At 33.1% G+C, this 12,020-nt stretch overlaps 5 protein-coding genes across 6 annotated transcripts in view; all 5 read right to left on the minus strand.

Annotated features, from left to right (window-relative positions):
- Positions 1 to 12,020, minus strand: part of LOC145325954 (purine nucleoside phosphorylase-like) — a 38,656-nt gene that overhangs the window by 7,650 nt on the left and 18,986 nt on the right. The window lies entirely within an intron of this gene.
- On the minus strand, positions 2,907 to 4,862 carry LOC145325953 (uncharacterized). Its single transcript, XM_080168978.1, has 4 exons — positions 4,755 to 4,862; positions 4,407 to 4,635; positions 3,630 to 4,181; positions 2,907 to 3,533 (listed from the first exon to the last, which is right to left on the minus strand). Exons 1-4 carry the CDS (start codon positions 4,845 to 4,847, stop codon positions 2,911 to 2,913), a joined length of 1,497 nt encoding a protein of 498 aa, XP_080025104.1. The 5' UTR covers positions 4,848 to 4,862; the 3' UTR covers positions 2,907 to 2,910.
- LOC145325502 (uncharacterized) lies at positions 5,004 to 7,345 on the minus strand. Its single transcript, XM_080168483.1, has 7 exons — positions 7,341 to 7,345; positions 6,621 to 6,831; positions 6,273 to 6,435; positions 5,990 to 6,043; positions 5,796 to 5,854; positions 5,588 to 5,713; positions 5,004 to 5,375 (listed from the first exon to the last, which is right to left on the minus strand). The coding sequence occupies exons 1-7, from the start codon at positions 7,343 to 7,345 to the stop codon at positions 5,013 to 5,015; spliced, it is 981 nt and encodes a 326-aa protein (XP_080024609.1). The 3' UTR covers positions 5,004 to 5,012.
- On the minus strand, positions 6,175 to 8,715 carry LOC145325955 (uncharacterized). The gene is made up of 4 exons (XM_080168981.1): positions 8,674 to 8,715; positions 8,154 to 8,584; positions 7,850 to 7,935; positions 6,175 to 7,580 (listed from the first exon to the last, which is right to left on the minus strand). Exons 2-4 carry the CDS (start codon positions 8,527 to 8,529, stop codon positions 7,371 to 7,373), a joined length of 672 nt encoding a protein of 223 aa, XP_080025107.1. The 5' UTR covers positions 8,530 to 8,584; positions 8,674 to 8,715; the 3' UTR covers positions 6,175 to 7,370.
- LOC145325956 (uncharacterized) lies at positions 8,967 to 10,451 on the minus strand. Its single transcript, XM_080168982.1, has 3 exons — positions 9,995 to 10,451; positions 9,648 to 9,731; positions 8,967 to 9,121 (listed from the first exon to the last, which is right to left on the minus strand). Exons 1-3 carry the CDS (start codon positions 10,219 to 10,221, stop codon positions 9,004 to 9,006), a joined length of 429 nt encoding a protein of 142 aa, XP_080025108.1. The 5' UTR covers positions 10,222 to 10,451; the 3' UTR covers positions 8,967 to 9,003.

The raw sequence follows: 12,020 nt of genomic DNA on the forward strand, positions 1-12,020 counted from the left end.
TCGTAGAAGCTTTCATTTTTAAGAGCGTAGCTTCTATATAAGTCTTTTGACTCAGAAATTTATTTAATTCCAATAAAGATTTCTATGGATTGCTATCGTGGAGGGAAGGGACATTGGTTTGTTATTACACAGTCCCCAAAGTTTTAAATTAACGTTTTCTTATTTGTTATCTTAACAACCTTGAGACTTTAATTGAATTTTGATTAGTTGTTCATAAAGTTGAGTTTCCAAACGTTTCAACCCCTAGTTGTATTTTATTGAAGGGGAAATTTGGTGTATCATCATTTGTAATGTACATATATTTACCAGCCATTGTCCCTTTAGATCCCTGGGTTCTATAAACTAAATGGATTTTTATCAATGCTATTATTTCCTACTTCTATATCAATATCACCTTGTTTTGAATTAATAATGCCCAATTTTAGCCAAATTCACTCATAAGCTGTCAACAAAATTACACAAATTGTAAAAAATATTCATTAAAATTCGAATGAAATATAAAAAGTAAATATTTTGATAATGTTTGTTTTTATGCAGACGTAATGAACGTATCTTAGATTTAGAAACATGAAATCATTGAAAACCTAGCAATAGAAAAATTCAATGATGTGTCTACTAGATATTTTAAATATTAACTATTCTAAACCCTAAACGTATCGTATTTCGAGTAAATTTGGAAGGGAATTTAGACATATGAAAATATTGAAATTGGGGAATATTTATATACGTGTGCAAGAATTCTATTTCAAAAATAGGATATTAATTCCCCTCTCCCTTCGTTCAAAAATACATCCCTATTTCTATTTTTCTAAATATTCAAATTTCTTAATATTTATATACGAAGTACTTGGTAAATAAATAGAAGATTTTGAAAAATAATAAATTTTTACGTTTTATATTTCTATTTCGAAATAAATCACGCAATCTTAAATTAAGTATGTTCGTTAAACAATTCCGAAATAAAATTTACTAGATATATTAGACTTTTAGGTTCTTTCTATGAAATTAATGTGATGACATAATTTCCTTACTCCAAAAAGTCTACCTGTTAAGAATACGACATTTTAGACGTCTTACTTTTTTCATTGCTTTTTTTACAGGGTAAAATAAAAATTCTTCCTAATATTAAAAAAGGATAATTTTGCATTACGTAAAAAAAGTATATAACGATAATGAAATATATTAAAGTTAACTTATAATAGTTTGTAATTGTATTTGTAACAATATATTTATAGATTCCCTGTTATTTGATATCATCCGTTTCCGGTGTATGCTGTTATATCAGGGATAAATATATACACAAAAATTCCTCCAACAAATTTTTATTATTTACCGTGGTCAAAACATATTAAAAAATCTTATTTTAAAAAATGTAAATATAACGAAATAAATTATATTGAAGTTTCTAATTACCCATGTACATTTCTACCTCGTGCACCTCGTGCACACACACACAGTTCTTCAGTCCTTATTTGAATTTCAGAGTGTATTGACACGTCATACTACGCGTTAGTTAGATACAAAGAAAAGTGAAAAATAATAAAAAATTTAATATTCAATGTGAAAACTTCAAATGGAATTATATTAATACAATAAAATAAAGTGATAAATATTATTTGCATAGTTATAAAAAAAAAGAAGAAAGAAACAAAGTCTTAGTCAAGTGTCAACACAAGAAGATCTAATTCTGTACTGTCGTCCGAAAAAAATTATTGTAGTCTATTGTTTTGAGTGAATGTCATAAGAGTACATACACGTCAAAATAATAGGCTATGTTTTCTATTTCGGAAGGCAGTACACATAATCATTTACTGTATATTAAGGTAAGGATTTTGTAATAATTTGTAAATATAAAGTGATAAGTCTGTTCGTTATAACTTAATTATTCTTATTTTGCCTTTTGGTAATTTCAATTTTAAACGCACAGATTTTATACTGTGAATAATTCGGCAAGCTCCATACTTTGTTTTTAATTATGTTTATTTTTTATTTTTTTATATCGTTCCAAAATTACAAAGTATCGGGTGTGTTTTATCGATAAGTCTTACCTAAAAATATTGAATCCCTGTGTTCGAAAAGAATTTCCGTGCATTTTTTTACGTCGTTCAGAACGGCTCGGCTCCACATTAGTTAAAAGTGAGTTTTTACAGTAATAATATGATTTAACGGTCTATTTCCTTAAATTAAACTTAAAAACCATATGTTACCAAATATACACACATCCGCAGCCGTATTTCTAGATTCGGCTCCGCGTTTTTTTGCGTTGAAACTCGGTTTTAAATGTACGCTCATATTAAACCTGATTATCAAGCTGTTTTTAAACAAATTTACTTACAATTTTGCTTAGACTCTTATATATTCGCATTCTGATAATTCAGTTCTGACATTAATGTCCGTATTTTTTTTACATTTTAACAACAAATTTTTATGTGACCTAATTATCCGATTGGTCTGATTTTTGGTTTACTGATGTTTGAATGTACAATAATATAAGCGAAGCGGCAAGTACGCATTTTTATTTTTTTCCATCACCCTTTAATTGAAATTCAAATTTATTTTTGGATATTTAGTATTTACTTTCATTTGATGTCCAACTTATTTACTCTAGAACCTCGAGCAAGAGACCATCCACGCATAAAGACACAAGACAAGTATGATTTGAGTAATGTTTTTGGCTTCGCTACTTATTGATTATTCATCCTTGTTAAATTAAATAACAATACTGCAAAAAAAATAAATATATCAATAAACAGTTTTTTGGGTTTTATTACAACATTTATTTTATAATGGTAATGATACAGATATTTAAAAAACACAAAATTATTTCATTAAATTATTTGTTTTACTTTACTTCTACTTTATTTCTTTCCAACATAATTAATATTAATAAACATATTTACAAAAATTATTTCACTTTTCCAGTTCCTTGGTTGCTGTCTTCTTGGTAACTTTTACCTGCCTATCCCAAAATGCTTGGGACTTCTTGGGGACTAGCTTGTTCATCTTCAAGAACATGATGGCGTGGATGGTTTCTTTCTCTAGGTTATACCGCCTCGATGAGTAAACTAATTTGAGGTGTGAGAAAATTCTCTCACACCTCGCATTAGAAACAGGTAAGTTGTTGAAGTTGGTCATCAAACTGACAAGTCCAGGTGGATAACATATCTTCTCTGCAACATGTTCATACCTGGCAGTAAGCATCCTGTGGGTTGCGGTCATTGCTCCTTGTTTGTACAGTTTCTGGCGTTCTTCAACATCGAAATCCTTGGACTTAGATTTTTTGACTTTCGCAATTTCCTCCTTTATCTTAGCGACTTCACGTTGGTAACCGTATGTCAAGGCATGCAACTTGGATTCTTCTATGTTATTCCAATCCTTCAGCCCAGCTTTCAGGTGTTTCTTCATGACGTCCAGGGGATCCTTCTGTTTGTCACGTTGTTCTTTCTTTTTCTTCTTGGCTGCTGCTTGAGCCTGAATTTGTTTGAACTCTTGTTGTTTGTTCCAAAACATCTTTTGGATGGGTGTCATCATGCCTGTAATACATAAATATAATTAATAAAAATGATAATTGAATTATTTAACTAATGTTATTATTATTATCTATTTTAATTAATATTGTATATCTTTACCTGTGGGAGGTGCAGTTTCTGGAGATTCGTACTCGTCAGCTTCGGAATCCTCATTGTCGGCATCCGCATTAGCTCTACGCAGGTCGGCCTCTTCATCTGCCTTTTCTTCAGGACTTAGGTTGGCTCTCAGTGAGATTCGGTGTAGCCGTTCACCCAACAACCTACAATTTTTGGGTGCTTGTTGTAAAATTGTTTTTGCTTCATCCTGTGTCACCGTAAAGCTTTGTGTGCCACTCGCAATCATTTCCAAATGACTGCGTGACAGGGGGTGTAGGTAGAGACAGACTTGCCAGCCTGCATTAGTACGGACAATCTTGTTAACTCTCAGGTGAAGGAACTTGAATACACGTCTAGCGAATAAGTTGCCAGGCATACTTGTCCGTAGGGTAAAGAACACCGTATCCAGCATGGTGAACATCTGGACGATTGTGGCCTCATGGGCTTGTGCAGGAATTGTCAGCATGGTATCCACACACTCCAACACTTCCAGGACTTCTCTGAGGGCAAGAACCTGGTCAGGTGTTGGCCACAGATTGTCAAACTTCTTGTTGACTAAAATAAAAATTAAAAATTAAAAATTAATTCTATTGATATATACAGTTCTAATTTTTAATTAAGGGAACGAGAGAAGAAATAATATATTTAGTTTAAATTTTAATAAACTTCTATTTGTTACCTTTCTCTTTTGTTTAATTAAGGGACAGAGAGAAATTTAAGTTGGTAATTTTGTTAGTTTTAAATTGTTGTTTAAATTATAATTAACTTTTTTGGGTTTACCTTTCTGATCCTGCACGGATTTTTTCACCTTCTGAAGTAGTTGTTTGTTGTCAAACAACTCTAAGAACCGCTTTATCATGTTCATTCTGGAGCTCCATCTCGTCTCCACGTATCTGGTAAGCATACGTTGTCCACTCTCTACCAAAATGCGACGCAGCTTCTTGTTATTCATAATTTTACTGACCAGCTTTGCCAGGTTAATTATGGTTCTGTTGTACCCCTTCCCTTTCTAAAAAAAATATAATATTTGTTAATTTTCACGTTTTTGTATAATTTATTATTTAACTTTTTAAGTTACTGTATAAGTTATTTAGTTTGTTCTATTAATCATTTAATTAATTTACTTACAACTTTGGCAGCCTGCTTCAACGCCAACTCCACTTGGTGGTTGAGGCAAACACCTCCCACTATAAGTCCACATTTCTGCTCATCACAAACCATTGTTTTCTGGATGTTCTCTTCTATTAGTTTCCCGAAATTTGTGATTGCTGAAAAGAAATAATTTAATAAATTAATATAATTTAGTTAAATGCATTTCGTGAAACTACCCCTGTAAATCATTAAATGTAATTCATTGAATTTTTTGGGAATGAATTTAATTTAACTTTACTTACCCTCTCTTTGTTGTGGATCTTTGATGGCGATGGACCTGTAGAAAATCGCACTTGATATGCCGCCATCGCCTTGTCTTGTTCCTGCCAGGGTTTCTTCATCTCCATCCTGACCCTCACCTTCGGCTTCTACATCCTGACCCTCACCTTCGGCTTCTACAACACCATCCTCAACCTCATCTAAATCTGTTATGAACATATCCAACGGGATTTCATCTTCACTATCAGCCTCAGGTGTGTCTTCCTTATCACTATCATCATCATCATCACTGACTCCCTCATCTTCATCCTCATGGTTCATGAAACTTGTATACTCTGTGGGGGTTTTCCCGTGCTCTTCATTGAGTATCTTGACGGACTAAAGAATGAAAAATAAATTAATGATTTACTTTCTAATGGTATTGTTTTATAATATTAATTCTCGTATTCATTCAAATATTCATCTAAAAAAACTGGTTTTATCTTACAATTGTACATTTTACATCCGCGGAAAGCCATTTAAAATACGATGCGAGAAAAAACTATTAAATAGTTATGATTTTATAATTATAATTTATAATTTTTCATTACCTTTACACAGTTGGCAGCCGAGTCGGATGTGGAGCTGAGAAGTTGATAATGCTCAAGCCCAAACCTTTTCAACAGTTCTTCGAAATATTCGTAGATGCTGCGGCCGGAAGCATCGGGTTTAGGCATCTAAACATAAGTAATTAATCAAATTATCATTTAGGTATTTGTGGTCATTCTAAATTTCTAAGAATTAATTTTAAACTTATACCTGTTCACAGGCGAGCAACAATTCTTTGGGACCGTCTGCATCGGTATAGTTTGCAGTTACTGAAAAATTAGTAATTCTTTTATATTATTCATTCATAATAGTTTACTTTACTTTATTTAATTCAGGTTATGTAGCTGCTGCAGTTGTAATTGCATTAATAAATAATAATAGTTTATTTATTTTATTTAGGTTACCTGCAATGAAGTCGGTGTGGTGAACATTGCTGAAGTCGAAGGAAAGGTGCAAACCTGCGGAAACAAAGATAATATTGATTATAATTATTTGTTATTTAAAATAATTAAATATTAACATTTTTTCCGCAGGTGTGCACCTTTCCTTCGATTTCGGCAATGTACACACCCGCGGAAGTGAAGATAATTTAAATTAATTATTTGTTATTTCTTTCAGATTTTGAAATTATTTAGTAATGTTTTAGTTTATAAATTATAATACTTAATAGTTAATAGTTATTAATACCTTTATTTTCTAAAATCTTCTTGAAGGATTCCATGTAATACTTGTGCTGCCCCTGCAGCCAGTTATGAAGCTGTTTGCTGGTGGGTGCATCCTGCTTCTTGCCTTTCTCAAGTAAACCGACCTGCTTGGCGATGATATGGTCAAAGGCATTGGCATCCTTATCCTTAAAGCGAATTTTTTAAAGTTAGTATGTTTTTCAACCTATTTTTAAAAAATACACTATTCTAACTGACATGAAGATATATTTCGATTTTAGCAATCATTTTCAATTAATTTTGTTTAAAAAAATATAGGTATGAGACATTAGATAACAGCAAATATGATCAAAAATATTAAACATACATTTACCTTAAAGCGAAGGAAACTTTCATTATTAACCAGTTTTCCTGTTATGTGGCGCAGCGCTTCTAGGGCAGTGACGTATATTTTGACTTCATGGATAACTTCAGCATCTGCCTGGGCCTGTTGAAACTTCCTCTGAAAGCTGGCCAGGTTCACTCCCTTCCTATACTCTTGGTAAACATCTCTGTGGTCAATGATCCAGTGACGGGTAAACCTCCTAAACAGGTAAGCAATTAATATTATTTTTTTTAGCAAAGCTACTCTATAATTCACCTTGTCTGTCAGTATATATTTTTAATCAATGTTTATGAATACTTAATACCAGTGTTCTGGAGCCGGGAGCAGCAACATTTTTTGTGGAGCCGGATCCGGAGCCGTATTTTTTGTTAAAAACGGCTCCGGCTCCGGACTAGGTAAAAATGATTTTTTAAAGTAATATTATAATTTGGCAACGGTCTATTTCCATATAATAAACTGAAAAACTATTGTTACTTAACAAATAGACACACATCCTTCTACTTTTATATAGCTTTAATCAAATAAAAGCAAAATATTTTATATTATTTATCTTATTTTATCAAATTCAATAATGGAAAAAAATTGATATATTAATTTTAAGGTAGGAGCCGGAGCTGGAGCCGGAGCCGGGAGCCGTATTTCCAAATACGGCTCCCCGGAGCCGGAGCCGCATCAAAATTATACGGCTCCGGCACGTTGCGTTAATACATCATGTTATTTTATGTCAACTTAATATTATTACCTAAGAAGGTTAGTTTCTTGCAGTATAAATCTCTCTAATGGTTTTCCCTCTTTGGGGTATTCTTTCACGTGGTATGTGCCATCCCAGGTATGGAAGTTACAGTATTTGCACCCCCGCCCCCACGGGGTCTTATTCTGACCCTTTCCAGGGTAGTTGGGGATCATGTAAGCATGATCTTCAAGCACTTTAACCAAGTAGACATAAACCTGAAGTAATTTTAATTTTATTAAACATTTTATTTAATAATCTCACACCTGTAACTCTTTTTTTAGTTGTGTTCCTTTCTTGACTTTTAGTTTTGCTTTCAAAAAGTGTCACTTTTGCCCCCCCCCCCCCCCCCTCTACATTTTATTATTATTTTTAGTATTTATGTTTGTACCTTATCACCATTACTATATGTTATCCTCTTCCCATCAAGAATTGCCCCCCCCCCCCCTCTACATTTTATTATTATTTTTAGTATTTATGTTTGTACCTTATCACCATTACTATATGTTATCCTCTTCCCATCAAGGCGGTCATAGAGCGAGTGTGTGTCCCCTTGTACTGTACCCACGCAGTCTAGGTAATCAATAGAACAGTTAATTTAATATATAGGTAAAGTAAAACAAACTAGTATTCTAGAAATTTATGTATTTACGGTTGAGATTGTATGGTTATTAATTATAAATATAATATAATGTATTTTATTTAAGTACAGACAAATAGACATCCTGTCAATTAAATTTTTAATGTTACTACCTATGTTATTGATATTAATTATACTAATTTAAGCTTACCTTTGATGAACATATGTTCCGTACTGTCACTGTTCATCTTGGGTTTATTCTTGGATCCTTTTGTACGGTCACCTCTCCCTTTTGGCTTTTCTCCAGCTGGGGATGACTGTGCTGAAGAAGGTGTGTCTCCAGCTGGTGTTGTAGGTGTGGCTGCGGCTTTAGGTGTGGCTGCGGCTTTAGGTGTGGCTGTTGTACTTGTACGGCCACCTCTCCCTTTTGGCTTTTCTCCAGCTGGGGATGACTGTGCTGAAGAAGGTGTGTCTCCAGCTGGTGTTGTAGGTGTGGCTGCGGCTTTAGGTGTGGCTGCGGCTTTAGGTGTGGCTGTTGTACTTGTAGGTGATGGAGACGGCGGCGGCGTTACGTTGAGTGGGCGCATTGGTGATGTATCTGGTGTTGTTTGTGAAGCTGGTTGTGGGCTTGCTGGTTTTGACCTTAAAATAATTAATTAATTAATTAATATTATTTTTCCCTTGCCCTCTGGACAAAATATAAAAATTATTTGGCTACTTGTTTTTTTTACCTCGATTGGGGAGAAGGTTTGGGGGGTGAAGTTGGATTTTCAGGTTCTGGGCTGTCAGGTTTTGACCTTAAAAAAATAGCCTATTATTTTAATTATTAATTAATATTATTTTTCCCTTGCCCTCTGGACAAAATATAAAAATTATTTGGCTACTTGTTTTTTTTACCTCGATTGGGGAGAAGGTTTGGGGGGTGAAGTTGGATTTTCAGGTTCTGGGCTGTCAGGTTTTGACCTTAAAAAAATAGCCTATTATTTTAATTATTAATTAATATTATTTTCCCCTTGCCCTCTGGACAAAATAAAAAAAAATTATTTGGCTACTTGTTTTTTTTACCTCGATTGGGGAGAAGACTCTGTTCTTCTTTTCTTGACCCTTGGAGGTGAACACAACTTTGTTATTATTCGCTTCCGTTGTGGATCAGCTATTTTTGAAGTGACTGGAGTGCAACTGAAATTAAATAAATAAATAAATTTTCAATTTCTCTGGTTCTTTTTAGAACCCACCAAATTTACCAAATTTGGGATTATATTCTAAAAAAAATGGCCTCTCTTGGTGTGTAGAGCCCCGAGAGTTGCTGAACATGGAAGGAATGCGCCCCGGAGGATGGATGGAGGACCCAACCTAACCTGACCAAAAGTAAGTAAGGATATTTTTTTAACATTTACCTACCCTAAGATAAAAAGTTACTGTAAAAATACAAAGGAACCCACTACTTTTCATAATCCCATTTATTATAATTTTATTAGGGGTATGCATTTGAGCTTAATAGTAAATAAAAAGTAAAAATACGACGAAACCCACTAATTTTATAAGGGGTAGTTTCACGAAATGCATTTGAGCTTAATAAATAAAAAGTTACTGTAAAAATCCCATTTCTATACTTTTTTTAGCATGGGTAGATGCACTTCGTGAAACTACCCCTTTTAGTTTTTTTATAACATTATTAAATATAAAATGAAAATATTATTATTACCTAATGTTATCACTGGGGGTTATTTTTTTTGTGGGGGTCCCCAACCCCTCCTTCTCCTCCAACATTACCGACCCTGGAGTGCAACTGAAAATTAAATAAATAAATAACATTTACCTACCCTAAGATAAAAAGTTACTACTTTTCATAATCCCATTTATTATAATTTTATTAGGGGTATGCATTTGAGCTTAATAGTAAATAAAAAGTAAAAATACGACGAAACCCACTAATTTTATAAGGGGTAGTTTCACGAAATGCATTTGAGCTTAATAAATAAACTTCGTGAAACTACCCCTTTTAGTTTTTTTATAACATTATTAAATATAAAATGAAAATATTATTATTACCTAATGTTATCACTGGGGGTTATTTTTTTGGGGGGGGACCCCAAACCCTCCTTTTCCTCCAACATATCAAGGTCAACCTCATCCAAAATATCGGGTATTCTTGCATCGGGGATCGTCTTACGTTCACGCAAACTACGAGTACGCGTAACTGAAGAGTCAGGCATAGCTTGGACAACCTCACTGTCATCATCGTCACCTATAACTTTATTAGAGTCAGGCTCAGCCATTCTCTAACGATGTTGTAACTGAACTAAAACTAAAAAAAAAGATTAATATTAATTATGACTTTATGACTTTAAGCCTAAGGTGGTGAGAATGGCCAGGTTACCGCTTACATTGGATGATTGGGGGAAGAAAAGGGTTAACAACTTAACAGTAACTCCACCCATAATTTTATTTTTTGGAATAGTAAGGGATAAAATAAACACACATAAAAGAAAGTGTGGGGGGGGGGGGGGGTATAACTATAATCCGTATCCAATTACTACGAAGTACGAGGGAAATCATGGGATGTGTTGGAAAATATTTATATGACATGTAAGACTAAGAATTCTCCTAATTTCCCCTTGAGGAGGGGGGAGGATTTGATGCTTAATCTGCAGAAGGGGTAATTTAACACTTAATTTACCCTCCGTAAAAGATTAAAGATTAAAAGATTAAAGATTATTTGAAACCTGCCCCACCCCCCTTTTTCAACACTTCTTATTTGAATATAATTATATGTAATCTTTTTTTCTCCACCCATCATAACGTAATGGTTAGGAGGAGGGGGGGGGGGGAACCAACAAGATTTAATTTGGATTTAATACGATGAAATTTTAGTAAATAAATTAGCCGTTAGAGGCTGGATATTTCAAATTGTTTTTCAATTTATACTTAAGTTTCATCATTCATTGGTAAGAAAAGTTAAAAATTATATTTCAAGTTTTAGAAACCTATTTTTAAGAAAAGTTACATTTGAGATGAATAGAATTAAAAAAGTATTCGGTAATGTAGACAAACAAAATTGCTGAATAGTTACATATTGGAAGTTACATAACATTCAAGGATTACCATTTTTATTGTCAGCTTTGATGTCACTTTATGAAGGCTTTTTGGCCAATTATAGAATAGATTGATGATAATGATATGATGAATATCTGTATCATTTCATATCTTTTAAAAACAAAGTTTTATACCAACGTTTTCTTTTTGGTTTGCTCAACAATTTTGGGGAATTTTGGGACTTGGTTGCTTCATTAAGTTGAGTGTAAAAACGTTTCAACTATTAATTGTTATTTACAAAAGGGGTAATTTTGTGCATCATCATTGGGAGTGTACATCAATTTATCGGCCATTATAATATAAGGTTATAATTTATAAAGGTGTCATATATATAAACCTTTCTTAAAAGTTAAAAAAAAAACTCTCTCCCGTCACCCAGCATTAGTGGAAAATTTTTATAAAGGAAAATTTAAATAAATAAAGGGGGGTTATAATAAAGGTGTCGTCATATATATATTATGGAAAATTTTTATAAAGGAAAATTTAAATAAATAAAGGGATTATTCTTTGTATTTTTTTTTTGGGGGGGGGGGGTTATATTCAAAATCAAGTTCAACCCTTTCTTTTCATATAGCAACCCTTCTTAAATAGGGGAGGGGGGGGAGACTAGAGTAAAATAAACAGCCCATTGCCCTTCCCTTTATTTTGGGGGGGGGGGGACTATAAAGGTGTTAACTGTTACTTACATGTAAAACCCTTTTCCCCCACCCATATATGTTTGGATATTGACCTCTAGGCTCTAAATGCGGATGCCACTTATTTTAAAGGGTATGTAAAGATAAAATTTTTTCATGCTATTAGACTATTAGTATTAACAAATTAAAAATCTTAACATTTTCTAAATAATAAATATCGAAGATTGATTTTACGGCATTAGGTTGGTTTATTCGAAGATTGATTTTACGGCATTAGGTTGGTTTATAAAGATAATTTACATTTTACAAATTTGTAATTTAAAGTTAAATAGTAGGTTGGCGACGAA

Source organism: Acartia tonsa, chromosome 8 (assembly GCF_053477335.1).
Source record: "Acartia tonsa isolate MP-2025a chromosome 8, ASM5347733v1, whole genome shotgun sequence".
In the NCBI taxonomy this organism is placed as follows: Eukaryota; Metazoa; Arthropoda; class Copepoda; order Calanoida; family Acartiidae; genus Acartia; species Acartia tonsa.

Coding starts and splice junctions, on each gene's coding strand:
- LOC145325953 (XM_080168978.1), bottom strand. CDS start 4,847: ATGGTTTGTGATGAGCAGAAATGTGGACTTATAGTGGGAGGTGTTTGC. Junction 4,636..4,754: donor TGAAGCAGGCTGCCAAAGTT/GTAAGTAAATTA, acceptor TATTTTTTTTAG/AAAGGGAAGGGGTACAACAG. Junction 3,534..3,629: donor AGAAACTGCACCTCCCACAG/GTAAAGATATAC, acceptor TATGTATTACAG/GCATGATGACACCCATCCAA.
- LOC145325502 (XM_080168483.1), bottom strand. Junction 6,436..6,620: donor AAAGTTTCCTTCGCTTTAAG/GTAAATGTATGT, acceptor ATTCGCTTTAAG/GATAAGGATGCCAATGCCTT. Junction 5,376..5,587: donor CGGCTGCCAACTGTGTAAAG/GTAATGAAAAAT, acceptor TTCATTCTTTAG/TCCGTCAAGATACTCAATGA.
- LOC145325955 (XM_080168981.1), bottom strand. CDS start 8,529: ATGCGCCCACTCAACGTAACGCCGCCGCCGTCTCCATCACCTACAAGT. Junction 7,936..8,153: donor GGAACATATGTTCATCAAAG/GTAAGCTTAAAT, acceptor TTGATTACCTAG/ACTGCGTGGGTACAGTACAA. Junction 7,581..7,849: donor CATATAGTAATGGTGATAAG/GTACAAACATAA, acceptor AAATTACTTCAG/GTTTATGTCTACTTGGTTAA.
- LOC145325956 (XM_080168982.1), bottom strand. CDS start 10,221: ATGGCTGAGCCTGACTCTAATAAAGTTATAGGTGACGATGATGACAGT. Junction 9,732..9,994: donor ACCCCCAGTGATAACATTAG/GTAATAATAATA, acceptor TTTAATTTTCAG/TTGCACTCCAGGGTCGGTAA. Junction 9,122..9,647: donor ACCCCCAGTGATAACATTAG/GTAATAATAATA, acceptor ATTTAATTTCAG/TTGCACTCCAGTCACTTCAA.